The sequence below is a fragment of the Chiroxiphia lanceolata genome, chromosome 5 (assembly GCF_009829145.1).
Source record: "Chiroxiphia lanceolata isolate bChiLan1 chromosome 5, bChiLan1.pri, whole genome shotgun sequence".
NCBI lineage: Eukaryota > Metazoa > Chordata > Aves > Passeriformes > Pipridae > Chiroxiphia > Chiroxiphia lanceolata.
This window is the reverse complement of record NC_045641.1, coordinates 29,177,683-29,193,043: the sequence shown is the minus strand read 5'-3', so window position 1 is coordinate 29,193,043 and position 15,361 is coordinate 29,177,683. Positions and strand designations below refer to the sequence as shown.

The 15,361-nt window shown below is 37.1% G+C and overlaps 1 protein-coding gene across 1 annotated transcript in view; it reads right to left on the bottom strand.

Moving 5' to 3' along the window:
• Nucleotides 1-1,517: 1,517 nt before the first annotated feature.
• Nucleotides 1,518-15,361, bottom strand: part of CNTN1 (contactin 1) — a 241,173-nt gene continuing 227,329 nt past the window's right edge. Inside the window, exon 24 of the mRNA XM_032688287.1 lies at nt 1,518-4,099. Coding sequence (XP_032544178.1) covers nt 4,020-4,099 — 80 coding nt within the window. The 3' untranslated portion in view covers nt 1,518-4,019. The remainder of the gene's footprint in view (nt 4,100-15,361) is intronic.

The window sequence follows — 15,361 nt, the reverse complement described above, 5'->3', positions numbered from 1 at the left end:
AGCAAACATCCCACAGGATTTAACTTTTGGTATAATAAGGTTCAAGTATTCCACTGATAATTATTATAAGTTTTCCAGCATTTCAAGATCTTGAATAAAAAAAAATAAATATGTTGGCTGCCTTTCTTAGGGCACACAGTCTCCCTCAGCTTCTCTTTACCTAGGGAGGTAGCCAGTCACCCATGTGGGGTCCCAACTAACTTCAGCAATGGTCACAGCTCTCCAAGATAAGCCCTGCATGTGATGAACAGAGGTGAGGGTGATCAGCCTGTCTCAGGGCTAAATGGCTCACTGAAGCCTGCCTGGCTGGCTTCCCATACATGGTGTTGGTAATGGAGGTACCTGAGTTCAGGTGGAGTAAATATGGCCATGGTATGTAAATCCTTTATTGATGAAAATACCATCATGAAACATAAAGCCAAACTTAGGAATATCCCCTCCTGTTCTGCTGTGCTCTATGGAAATACCCATTTTAGTTTATGTTTGCTGGAAGGCTGAGTACGGGGAGAGCACTGACCAGAAGCCACCAGGTTATCACACTGCAGCAAAGACATTCTGGAAGATGCAAACTAGGGAAATAAACCGTGTTAACTGAGTTCATGCTCTCTGTGACCCCATGTTCCTGATAGATTGCTCAGTACTTCTAGTACTTTCTAGCTTCTAATCAGTACTGATTAGAAAAAGACCAGGTCAGCAATTATGTTGTTCCTATATAAAAAAATCATGTTTTCCTACCTCCTGGAATCAATAAACCCAAAAGCAAAAAAGGTGGCAGAAAAGTTAATGACAAACGAATCATGTCTGGAAGAAATGGAGAGGGGTGCAGAAGGAGCTGGTAAGGGACAGCCAGGACAGCTGACCCCAAACTGACCAAAAGGATATCCCATATGACGTCATGCTCAGTATATAAAGTTGGGAGAAGATGAAGGAAGTGGGGAACATTCAGAGAGATGGCATTTCTCTTTCCTAGTCACCATTACCCATGATGGAACCCTGCTTTCCTGGGTATGGCTGAACACCTGCCTGCCCATGGGAAGTGGTGAATGAATCCCTTGTTTTGCTTTGCTTGTGTGTGTGGCTTTTGCTCTTGTTTAAACTGTTTTTATCTCAATCCACGAAGTTTCTCAGTTTGACTCTTTGGATTCCCCCATCACTGACTATTAGGGAGTGAGCAAACGGCTGTGTGGGACTTTGTTGCTGGCCGGGGTTAAACTACAACATTTGTCTACTGGAGTAAAAAAAATTACCTGAAAAAATACTCTGCTTGGTTATCTTTCACTTCCAAAAATGCAAGAAAGCTCTCAGAATCTTCTGTGTTACTGATGTTAGGAAATCTTTCTATCTATGTCACCTATAATTAAAGCAAAACAGCCATAAAAGCTCTTAAACTCTAGCAAAATTCACAAGAAGGTAGGGCAGGGATACACAGGACTTCATTCCATCCACACCTATTCTGTCACAGATGACTACATCACTGTTAGGAAATTAGAAAGCTCCAATTCAAAAGACAGCTATTGTACTTTCAGTAACATTAATACATTTATTTAATTGTAATTTACTTTTCATTCATAAAAAGGACAAAGCACAGTCCTGCTCTACTAATTTTGAAAAAAAAAAGATAAAAAGTAACTAAAAAAACAGTTCAATATTCATCAGTATCAAATAATAGTAATATCAATTTTCCTGAAATATAAAGAAACAACAAATATGTCTATCTATATAAACTTTAATTAAGAACTTTGCATTTTAAAGCAGATGATACACTAGTTAGTTTGTCTTGACAACAATTTGAAACTGAAGGTCCAAGTCAAATTCACACAATTATGTGAAACAGAAAAATCTCCAACTATCTGATCAGTATGTGACACCTACCTCATCTGTGTTGCTGATTTAAAAAAAAGAAGTGGCTTTCCTTTCCAGGTCATTTCCATGCAAAAATGAAACAGTTTTGCTTCTTACACCATGTATTAGAAAAGTAAAAGGCAATCATGCATTTGGCAAAAGATTTAGTTGTGCTTGTAGATTATACAAAAATGAGTCATACTGCAAAAAAACAAAACCAAATGAAACACCATAAACCACATTTTTTTTTTACAGAAGGCTTACAGCATATTATTTTCTTATGTATGAAGACAGCTCATTTCTCTTTCAAATAATTATACAATTTATGAAACTCAGTAGTGTTTGACACTTTGACATTCCTTTATAGGGAAGTTATCACTTTCACACATTTAAAAAATTTTCATCTTGTAACAAATAGTTAAAATTAAACTAAAACAGTATTATTGATATTTCTTAATGAAGACTCTAAGCTTTTACATGTAAATATATAGTACAAAATTATACAAATAAAAGAAAGGGGTGTAAATTATTAATAGACCTATCCTTGCTTCATGTAAATATTATTATTACAGACCCCTACAGTATCAGTTCTAAAAAGATAAAATCTATTTCTAAGTAGCTAGCAAGGTTGTGCTAATAAAATATGATTCAAAGCTTATAATTCTTGAAGCATCAGACATTGCACTATTACTTGAGCCAGCTGATTCAATATCACGGTGTTTCTTCACCATTCACACTCAAACTAATTCCCATCACACCATGGAAAATGAAAGGAATGTGCATTTCTTTAGCAACTTAAAAAAACCCAAACAAACCAACAAAGAAACCCAACACTGAAACACTCTAGACACAGTCAGAACAAAAACATTCTCTATCTCTAAGAGTTCCCATTTTGCAAAGGCCATAGTAAACATTTAGCTTTGACTAACAGTTGGGATCTGACTTTCACGTACTAACACACAGTTGGATTGTTCAGTACTCTATGAAATAGAGAAATGGTCTCGGAACTTTAAAACTCTTATTTACAACACTATGAACATTAGAATAATATCAAGTTCTTGAAAAAGCATATAGTTCTCCCAAATGTACGCCTTCAATACAGGAAGGTAACACCTGGCGTCTGCAGCATAAAAATGTAAATATAATAATTTTTTTACTGTGCTACTCTGTTTCTGCCATTTATTGTATAACTTTTTCTTTTTTATATTTTAAATCTTTTCACTTTAAAAAATAACATATGTTTCCTACCATTTCATGGTCCACTTGGCTGATCTTAGCATGGACTCCATCTCCAAACTCATAAGTGTTATATTGCTACCTTAATAACAATAGTAGTAATAGGACTAAATAAAAACAAATACATTACGCTGCTTCCCTGAAAGCTGACATTTGACTCCTCAAATCAGCAACAATGACCATAATAGATTTTGTCAATTGAATTCTTTTAAGAAAAGAATATGGTAAAACTCATGTCAGTGAAGTGCAGGTAAATTCCTTTAAGCTGAGCATGCTATTCATGTCTCGGGTGTTCTGAACATATTTAAAATAAAAAAACCTTATCACTGACTTTTATTTCAAGTCCTTCCAGTTCTATCCAATAGCCTCAAGAAATACACCTCTAAATAATGAAATGTTTTTGCTTTGACTGTCTCTCTAAAAACCAGTAATCCCAATAAATGATGACGGGGCCATTCAAAAATATGCAGTACACAAAACATATAGGATAGTACAGACAGACGTAGTACTCTTACATTTATCACATACAATCAACATTTCAATCTCTATTATATTTCACAATTTGTTATTCAAGTTAAAGCACCTACGTATGGTGATTTTACTTTCACTGTACAGCCTATGTTATTGGGTTTTAACACTGTAACTTGCCCCATTGGACCAAATCATGCAACTGTCACAGATCAGCATAAGTGTTTTTTATAAGGCATATTGGAACAAGTTAAAAATATTTCTTAGCCGTTCAAAAGTTGGATTTACTTCATGAAGGAGTTCCTGGATGCCTCAGTCCTCTTAAAGTTCATAGGAAATCGGTAGGGTAATTCATTTTAAAGTGTAATTTATTTGGCTTAGGATGGTGCCACAGGAATCAAAAAGAGTCGCAGTCCTCATCTTCAAAGGGAGGCCTTTGTGTTAGGCAGAGGACAAGATAAATCCAGCTACATTCAGAATCCTGAGCAGGCAAGGACACCCAGGGCAGGCACCACCAGGACCAGGAGCAGAGTCGGTACTCCAACAGCAGCACCTGTGCATCGAACAGATAACAACACAGTATTGGTCTTACTTCAGCACTACTCACAGTGGGGGGAATAATCCTGGATGTGAGTGGGTCCACAAGGTATGGAGGCTGGAAAGCCAGCTGGCATGTCTCAGGAAAGCCCCTACCTGTATGGATAATCTGAAACAGACAAGGAGACTTGCTACAATACAGAGAAGGAGCCACTCTTTTGTTCTGCAAGAGCTGTTTATGCAGTGTGTTTATACAATAAACAAGGCCATTCAGTGCACATCAGTGTATTTTGATTTGGCAAGTCCAACAAGCCAGGAGGTTATTATAGCAGAAGGTAAAAGGTCAAAATAAATATTTTAGCATGTTAAAACAAAATTAATGGGTTCTTTGAAATGTGATGAAGCAAAGAGACATCTTTGGAAATGTTAACGTTCATATGAAAAGCAATAATCTGAGAGATGTCAAAGAGCCGGGTCTGTTTGTTTACCTGCCAGATTACAAAGTCCAGATGGTTGACTTCTACCAGTGTGGCATTTACATCTGTTAAAGTCACAAGGGTCTTTCTTAAACAAATATTTTAAGACAGAAAATATTAATCTAAGGCTTACAAACTTTACACGACTCGCTTTGGCAAACAAGCATAAGAACTGCTGTTGTTAAGTGGCTTGTGTTGCCATGGTTCAGCTCCTGGGGAAAAAGCATCTATACGAAAAAATAACAAAGCCAAACTGTGCCTGGCTGTCAGTCTTGGAGACAGGCCAAAGGAGATGGAGAACAGGCTATTCTTTCATTCCAGAGAGGGCTTGTCTATATCAGGATGGTAGACAGGCAGTGGTGAACCCAGCTTACTTCTTGCTGTTGAACACAAAGAACAGAAATGCCTGTAGCTGGTGGTGACAGTCCTAAAGAGTTGCTGTAACAGTTGCAAATGCTGAGTGAAGAAAAGCCATACTGAAAAGGTAACACACAAACCAAACAGCACAGATTTCAGCAGGCAGCCCTGTTTTACCTAATGACAATTTTCAAGTGTTCTTTCATAGAATTAGGTCCCAAAACAGCAGTCACATTTTCTTTCAGACCTCTTGCAAGAACAAATAAAGCACATCATCTGGTCCAGCATCATGTAGGCTCCTAGAAAGACAGATCTGTAGGTTTTCCATGTCTGACTGAGAAGTTTCAGCATCTTTCAGGTTAAATAAAGAGCTTAATTCTTAATTTCGTGTCTATCTTATGCCTCCTATTAATAAGGTGCTTTCTTGATTTTAAGTTAGCAAAACAAGATCCTGAGGTTGAAGAAATGTGGGTTTCAAGTGAGAGTTGTCCAAATAAACATCTGAAGGTTACCTTCTAGTATTTAATTCTTACAGTATTTCCTATCCACAAAAAGGAGAAGGTAAAGAAACCAGATGGAAATGAAATTAATTGATAACCAAAAACAGTGTGTGCCCTCCCTGTCCAAGGAGCAGATGTATGCCAGTATGCTTATGAGGTGACCAAATACCGTACAACAGGATGTGCCTAGAGGTGTTCATACAGACTAATGTACAGCTTGTCCCCTAGCAAATCACCTAACAAAAAGGGGATCATAAGCCACCTGCATACAGAAGGTCTGACTTGTTTACAGTTGGCTTTCCGTAGTGAATTTAAGTGCTATTAGAAAGGCAGATATGAAAGGCAGTGTCTCCTGACCCATGGAAGAAGCTCTCTGCAGACGCCATCAGGGATATATTCAGAAGACAGCCTCTAAGACCAAGACAGCTATTTCCCTTTCTGTTTCTACCACAAAAGGTGAAAACAAGTATTTCTACATGATCCTGGTTTCTCCATTGTCCCACCAGGGACAATCATTATCACAGTCCACATCATATACCATGAAGCCAAAATTGTAGAGTTTTTCCCACAGAATAATTTCAGCCATACTCCTTTTATTGTCCCCCTTCTTTCTATGTTCACCACCCTATTCCTCCTGACTCTGGTCCTCTCTCAAACCAAGTCTTTCTGCTGCTCCATGCTCTTCTCTGTCCCCTATTCCCATCTATTTCCAATCTTTTTCTCTTTCTTCTGATGTCTCAAAATTCATCTCTGTACCCACTGCCACCCTTTCTCCTACTGCTGTAGATGCTTTCTGAAGTCAAGATTTCTACCTAAGTCCTTTGCGGTATCCAAGCACTCAGAAAAACAAAATGAGAATCCTACTAATCCTTCCTCATCAGCTCCATTCACCTGTGAAAAGTACATTTCTAAAAATAGTATCTTTTTCCATAGGAAGCAGTATATCTACCTCAGTGAAAGATAAAGGAAATATCGGAGAATATTGGAAATGTTGCTTTTTAAGTATCCATAAACTGAGGAGTTCTATGCTTAAAATTAACACAAATGTTATGTCCAAATATATTTTCATAAATAACAATTACACATTCTGGCAACTGTGAAAGTACAGTGGTATATTTATCTGCACTTTTTAGTGATTTATGAGGCACATTAATCTTTTCTGTAGTTTTTATTCCTAAATATAAGTAGTGGTTTTTAATTAACAAACAGCCATAGGAAAAAAAAATAAGTTTCAGGTTTCATGTTTAAGAATATCCACAGAAAATGTATTCTGTTTTTGTCAGACTAGGATAATGCACTCAGAAAGACACAAGTAAATATTTTGGATGCTTCTAAGGGAAGAAAATATGAAAAAAAGGTTGCTGAGTGAAGTTGAATGATGAGCAAGTAAAAACAAATCTTTTTTTTCCTGATGCTATTGTACAAAGAGAAAGGAATAATAAATCTTCCCTCTGACATGTTCTTGCTGGCTCCAGAATTAATAGCTAGCAATTCACCTGATTACAGCAGTTTCTTACAAGGTATAGGCACTGTTGCAGAGATATATTTATCAGTTTTCTGCAATGAAGCAAGTCCTACCCTTAGACAGCACATTAACAGAATATTAGGAGGATAAATGCACATTTAACAGATCATGTCTTCTTTTTTTCTCTTGTTAGATTACTGAACCACATGTCAGGATTCATATTTTACTGGAAACACCATTCACCAGTGCATGACAGCCAGTACACTCCTGCAGCTCATGAATGGAAGTTCATAAAAGTTTTGCCTGAGAACAGATTATAAAATTTAATTCTGTGCATTAATGAAATTGTGATGTCAGTTTTAACAATTCTTAAAAACTAGAGAAAGACCAGATAAAGACTTAATGGACGTGTACAAATAAACATGTGGATGTAAATTAAAACAGGAGGACTATTAAGCTCCCTCTGAAGTCTGGCCAGTTATGAGCTGGATATATTTAGTACTTAAAGATTCTTTCTCTCCTCAGTGTTATAATGTCTGATCTCTCCTCTCAACCAGCATCTTGTGGATCCAGTGTGCAAGCAGTTGCAAACTACAGCCATCAAAGTCAAGGTCAAAACCAAATCAGTATCACACCTAACTACCACTCTAACACATCACATGTGAACTTCATATCAAGAGTTCTTTCAAATAAACAATGAAATACACACCTTAAATTTGTAACTTTTTTCCAACAGCCCAAGTAAAAATTGTGAAATCTTGCACAGGCTTTACTACTGCCTGGTATATAGTTCCTGCAGTTGGTATTTTTAAGTTTAGGACTAAGCTATCTACAGAAACATATAGTCAGAATGTAGCTTAACATCAAACAAAATTTCTGTGGGATGCATGCAGTTAACCTAAATTTTTTCCTGTCTCCTCAGGAGCCTTTCTTACAAGTGGTTGTTTATCTCTCTGAGTAAATGAAGAGAACAAATGCTGGATGGGTTTTCCTTCAGCAAGATCTTTATGTATCACAGGAACTCCTGGTAAAGTCCCACTGATCCACAGCTTTCTATTTGTATTTTAAATTCTGTGTTGCCATCTCAATCATATAATGTCTAGGATGAAATCTTTCATACTTCTCAAAGGAGATCCTAAATTTTATTGACGTCTTGAACAGCATGCAACAGTCTTCCTATTATATTCAAATGAAATGAAATCAATTTAATGCCTAAATGAAACAGGCAACAAAACAGATCAGACTTTGATACATTTCCCAAGCCTTTGTCACAATTTGTTATGTCATTATTATCTTTAAATGTAACTTATATTTATATAAGTATATATGATATTTTATATGATATTTTTGGCCCTTTACCCAATATCAGTATTTTTTTATACTGCTTTGTGAAAAAAAAATGTTGAGACCTGTTTAAAAATCTTACTTTCATCAGATCTGTGATCCAGGAAATTAGTTACTGGTCATCTGTGAAGCTCTCATATGTGAATAACTTCTCTTTTTCAGTGGGCAAGTGTTTGCTCTGCCAACATATACAAACTACAGGCTATTCCTTAGCTAATTGTAAGATGATCCTGTTGTGGTAAAACTCTTTCTCTGCTTTTGCTGTCAAAAAAGATTGTTGAAGAACTGATTTGTATTAGATGATATCAGTTTTGCTAGTTTCCAGCTACAGAACATCAAGGAGGGGTGTTTACATGTTGTTCTAGTTTGAGGAGGAGTGTGTTTTTAAAGCAAGTATCTCAGCCACCCCCTTTATTGGGATTTATTTTGAACGGTAAAGATACCCCGTGCAGGAACCAGAATAGAGGCAGTGCAAAGTAAAACCTGACATGAGCATATTGTGCGCAGCTAGATCTGCAATGCCACTGCTTCTGTCTACAGATACACTCCTCACATGCTGTTCAGGTAGATGCAGACTAACTATCTAAATGATGCAGTCACTGCAACACATTTTTTCATTATACGTTTAGTAAGAGTAAGGAAAAGGGAAAGTTTTCTTTCCAGGACCGGTATTTTATATAATTTATAAAATATTTAAATTTGTAATGTAAATTCTGTAACTTGCTAAGAAATGAGTCTGTTTGGTGGTACAACCACCCCCATCTCCCTTCTTGGGCCACACTATGATCTCAGAAACACTCCTCAGGCCTCAGCTTTGATGAACAGCACCTGGGCTAAGCTCCTCCTGAGCTTATCAGAAACACTGTCTGCTCCCAGGTACTTATGTTGTCTAATGAGCCCCTGTTTTTTAACAAACAGACTTGGAAACTTATAACAACCAAAGTGGAAAAACATTTTTCTTACTGAACTTTCAAAGAAAGTTACCAACCCAAACTGCAACCAGAATGGAAAATTACTATAACTGAAGCCAATGGCCTTGCAATCCCATAAACAGCACTCCTAAGTGAGATCCTTTGAGCTCTCCTGGACCACAGTGGGCTGTGACCAGCAATCTCCCTCTCAGTGGGACACCTCTTAGAGCCAGCAAACTCAAATTTACTATGCTTGTAGGACCACTGCCAAACACCAACAACAGAGCCTGAGCTGACATTCACACTCCCTTCACCTACTGAGACGATGCAAAGGCATTTGACGTGAGTACTTCACTGAACTCGAAGAGTATTTATTCACAGATATACACCTTGTACATGCTCCTTTAGGTCTGTGTGCGTAGAAGTGTGATATGCTGTAGCAAATGTATTATGATGCTCTCTTAGATTCTTAAGCACATTAGATTTGTAATTCTGTTAGGCCTGTGAGTTACTGTTGTACTTATACTAAATATTATAAAATCTGTTAAATTGTTGAAATTAGGCTATCGATTCAGTGCTGCTAAGTTTAAGAGCTGATAAAACCTTTAGGTCTAAACCACTGGTCTAATCTGGGGCTAAGTTTGGCAAGGGGGTACACTTGGAACCTTGTGATGCAACAGGAGGGTCTCCCTTATTGCTTTTTATCCTTACCCTTTCCCATCTTTACCTTTTTCCATCCCCAGCCTCCATATAAATCATTATACACTGATTTTAGTTTAAGATTGATTGATTTGAGATTTTAGTCTGATTTTTCTTTGCGGGCTTCAACCATCTAGTAAGAAGAGTGAACCTTGCTGACGAACTTTGTTGCACTTTCACTTTTATATTAAACCTGCTTTTGTCTGTATCTTTGCTGGTGAGTCTTTGACCGACCTAAAACACTCATTCATGACAGTCTGCCTTTGTGCCTGTTTTGCAAAACAGATCTGTTTTTTTCTGAAAGAATGACCAAACTCCTATCCATTTTCCTGTATATAATATTATCGTTTTGGTCCAGGATCCAAAGACCCACATTCCATCAGAGTTGTCTTTTATCTCTCCTTTTTACTTTAAGAAATGTAATTGCAAAGCCTTCTCATATTCTGTTTCTCCTTGCTTCTGCAAAAAAGTAGGCCAACTGAAAAAAAGAGAAGGGATTTCTGCCTGTTCCATTTCTTGGTTTCTTTATCAACTATTAGGCTTCCTTAGTATCTGTTTCCCAGTGTTTTTTTGTATTTACTCAGGTAGAACACAAAAACAGAAGGGGGGGGGGGGAAGAAAATTTCTTCAGGTTCAATTGAACTGTATAAAAGAAAGATGTGGGTTTGTAGTTCTTTCAACTGGCCTCTAAAAAGAAATTTCTCTTGTCCCAGCTGGAAATACTATCTTCATGAAAACTACTGCAAAAGTAATAGGTAGTATCAACTGACATGATTTAAATTCTGCTATCCCTATTCATGGTAAATGGAAAATAACTGAACTAATTATACTATGCTTATCCTGCATCACTGGCATCATTTGCATCACTGGCATCATTCCTAAATCACGGGTCCAACTTTCACTTGTCTAGGAATACCTTTGTTCGTGCACGAGGAAATTTTCCTCATGCCTGTGCCATTAGCCTTTCAAGAAAGGCGCGTTGGAGTGATTCATAACCCTGTGAATTAACGTTTTTGCAGGAGAGTAGATGTATGGGATCGAAAAAAAGCTGTCTATCCATTTGCCCATGCTTTGTGCTGTGTCATGGTTTGCTGTGCATTTGCGGAACAGCTTTACAACTATTATAAGAAAAGCATATTTGAAGTGCTACTGATGGTCTGAGTGGTTTGTCCACCCCATGGTGTTAGTCTGCCTTCTCCTACCTGAAAATCCAAACCCAAAAAAACGTTTGGTTTTGTTCTAGCAATGGCACCTCACATATTGCTAGTGTTGGCAGGTAGGAGCTGTGGCTTCTCTACCACTGACACAGCACCAAAAGATTCTCACTGCCACAGACCTGGGCGGTCAAAATGAAAAGATGACTTGGACTCTGAGGAAAATCAGAGAATTTTCAATAAGTGGGTTATCACTTAGCTGTCAATACACGTAGTTTACTTCTCAGATACCTCTTCCCCTTCACATATAATAATAGCCATTAAAGAATGTTTTGCAAGAATTGTTAAGTAGAAGACCACCAGTATTTTTTTTTTAATGTACTCTTAAAGCTGCACATGCAACAAATAATAGCAAGAGGAGGATCTCCTGTGACCCAGGCAATAGTTGCAGCTGTACTTCACAGGAATTTTGTGAGTTTACTCAGTTACCACAGAAGTAGTAACAGCCATTGTAACCAAGTGCAAACACTTCCTTTAACGGCTGATAAAACTTTTTACCTTCATACTGTGTAATGTCAGAAAAAGATTTGAAATAACCCATCAGGTTCTATTATTATAGAAAATCATAATTTAGAAGCCCCATTAAAGACAAAATCTTCTCCTGTGGAAATAAATGAGGGAAACAGTTTTTTACAGATAATATCTAAATGAGCCAGCAAGTGCCTAAACTCAGGTAGCTGTTCACATGAGTGACTTATGCTGCCACATTAAGTTCCACATTTCAGCTTTTTCTGCTCAGCAATATTAGAAAATAATGCTGAGCTACAGAATTTAAGCACAGAAAGGATCACTGTCTTTTAATATATAGTCTATATAATCTAAATATTGCCTCACACACAACACATTTTAAATAGCCTTTTATTTGGTTTCTTCTATACTGAACCCAGGAAGACGGATCTCTGGCACATGGTGTGACTCTTGGGAATGGTCCTGTGCAGGGCCAGGAGTTGGACTTGATGATCCTTGTGGGTCCCTTCCAACTTGGCATATTCTGTGATTCTGTGATTTTTCTAAAACACATCTTCTAAAATGGCTTGCAGCCTTGGTTTAGAAGTTGAAAACCAAAAAATCAAACACATTTTCACACTTCTGCAGGGGAAATTTTCAAACTGATCTTCTGTTAGAATTTCTCTACTTCAGCTACTCTGTAGCTAGAGCCAACTGAAACATTCACATGAACTTAGATGAAGGATCCTTCTGATGTTTCCTACTTTGACAGAAACAATATTCTTTCTTCCCTTCACTTCCCACTGGCTTAATATAACTATGTTGAACAGGCACAGAAGACAGATGAGATAGCATTCTTTCAGTACTTACTTCTAAGAAATCTGTTGTTAGCTCTCTAACTCTTGCTTCTCTGAACAGAATTTGAAACATGAAAGTAAAATATATGGTACTATCTTTAAAGGCAAGAATATTTTGACATTGAAGTCCTTTGAGTTTTCTGAAAAGAGCATGAAGCATTTCAGTATGTAATTAGGTACTATTTGATATATCTAAATATATATATACATATAAATAAAAGAGGGCAAAAATACAAGTATTGGCTACAGTCACTGTCACTTAAAAGGGTAAGTTCAAGTTAGCAAATATGTGATTTCATCTACTCTTCATATCTGTAGCAACAAATAAATCTACTTATACATGAATACAAACCTGCCAAATAATCACAGTATAAAATGTACTTCTAATGAAACATTTATCATTTAATCTACTTGTCAGTAGATTCAAAGTTTGGAAGGTACACAGTTTGTAGGAGCACAAAATGCCTGGTTGTACCCAGCTGTACCTCTGGGGCTGTCTAGTCTGACATCTAACTCCTATCAGGACTGTCGCCAACACTGGATGTCGTCAGTCATAGTTTTGTCTACCTCAGTCATGGAAATCACCAAACATGAAAACTGCACAGCCTCTCTGGGTAACCTGCTACAGTGCTGCACTAGTCTCTGGACGGAGTTATCTATAATGTTCAAACTGCTATTTCTGGTTACTGCACTACATTCCCTATATTGTATCATCTGCCATTACCAAGACTTTGGATTCATCATCTTTGTAACCACCCATTTTATAGGTATGTGCTTCTGTAAGATTGCCCCTCTCCACTATGCTAAACCTTTGTGTTTATTAAAGGAACTAGACTCTTTGATATTTCCTAATACTAAACTAAAAAGCTGTGCACCTCCCTTACTACCAAAGAGCATTTATGAAGTCCCTTGGACTTTGCCACTGAAGGAACTGGAAAACTATTACTGCTGCCTTTGTCAGAGAATCATTGGGTTTTGTTTTCTTAAGAGAGAGGATTTGTCAAAAGGTGTGTTACAGCAGATGTCTAACCTAGGTCTTCTGAATCACTCTCCTTGCTAAGGAAAGGGACTCTGGTTAGGTTAGGTGCATAAAACTGAAAGGTACGTGTACACCACAACTCCAAGGCATCCATCAAAAGCAAGATAGATTGTTAACTACTGAACTGAAAAATACTACAAGGATATGAATAAGGCAGTTTAATGTCTTGCTAGTGAAAATTAAAACACCTAAGAGCTATCGTGACTGGAAAGTGTTCCCTTCTTCATTCCTTCATTCCTGTGATCATGTGTGCAATCCCCTCTAGATTATTAAGGGGAAAAAATTAATGAGTCTTCCAAAGATTAAATAAAATCACTCTAAACCCTTCTTAGCTGGCTTTGATTTCTCAAAGCAATTGAAAATACTGTATAAATAGAGTTCAGTTGTTAAATGTCCTATCAAGAGGTGAAAGCAGAATATGCATTTGTATTAAATTAAATCATTATTGCATCAAAGGGATTACTCTATTGAAGCAAAAAAACTAATACTGTCATTCAGTCTATGAGCTATGTGATTTTTTCTGTAATATTCTTTTTTGGTATGTTGCTATATTTAAGCATAGGAGAATTAAATAATGATCTTTTGGATTTTACCATCTTCTTCTAATGATAGAATACGATGAATATAAAATTCCAAGTATTTTGTTTCATAAAAGAGAAGGAGTATAGTGTTCCTGTGCTGGCGTAATAAAAAACCTGGAAGTACCTGTATGATGTATCTCAAACACTGGATAAATTAATTGGAAAGTATAGTTCAGCCAAACTGAACCCGAATGTCAAACCTTTAGCTGAAACACTGGCAATCGAAAGCTTGCTGAAGTTTAAAAAAAAAGTATTTCAGACTTCACAGTGAATCAAAATTTAGTTTTCATCTTCTCCTTAAGCATTTTAAAAGTCATGACTGTTTGGCAGGTAACATCTAAACTGCTGAAAACAGTAAAGAAAGCATTTAAGGTTTTTGGAAGTAGAACTAATCATTTGTCCATCAGCTAAATATTATTCAGGCATTTCACAGTACACTTTCCTGAAGCAGAAGTATAAGGTCAGCTGCAACAAGTCAGACCAAAGGCCTGTTGAGCTCAATTCCAACAGGTCTGTAATGGATGCAGTGAAAAGGAAAAAAAATCATGGCATGCAGAATATGATTTTCTTTTTATATTTTTTTCCACTGTGTTGGATTATCTCCTGAGCTACCTTGTAGCTTCTGTTCAGTAGCTCCTGAGTCAAAGGCTCAGGACTATAGGACATAGTTTTAAGTAAGGGCTGATAAACCAAGCCTTTTTTTATAAATTTGTCCCCCAAAATGTCCTGTCACGGGAAGTTCCACAATTTAAATCTGTGTCATGCAGAAGAGTATTTGATAGTTTTCAATCTGCCTGCTAATTTTACTAGATTACAGTCATAATGTGAAGGAAAGTGAATAATCTTTTCCTACTTACCTCTTCCTATTGTTCACGACTACCTTACTAGCCATCCTTACTCCAGCTGAAGACTTCTTGCCTTTTTCACATGGCTCACCCAGAATTCAGTCCAGAACTGCATTACCCTCACAGTGTCTTTATTGTCTGAGATCTAACAAGAATGTGTCTTCCATGACAGTCACAACTTCCTATAGCATTCTTGCAAGCTTAGAGATAGCCAGCAAACTCTCCAACAGGTAACAAGTTGCATGTAACAAGGTGTACGCAGTTGCCATAGAATTTGGTGGGTTTTTGCTAATGTTAAAAGGCACTGCAGAGTTCTCCTGATTTCAACTGACCATGCAATAGCCATCAACGGGGATTTTGCAGGCAGTTCTCAAGCTCACACACATAGGCATGTGGCCTGTCAGACGGAAGATAAAAGCAGGAGGAAGGTACACAATCTTTTTAAAGACAGTAGCCATTTTTTTTCTGTTTTCTGATGTATAGGAACTACAGATTCCTGTCTTGTTAGTATTCTCTAATAAAGAGTAACCTAGTCTGCTATTG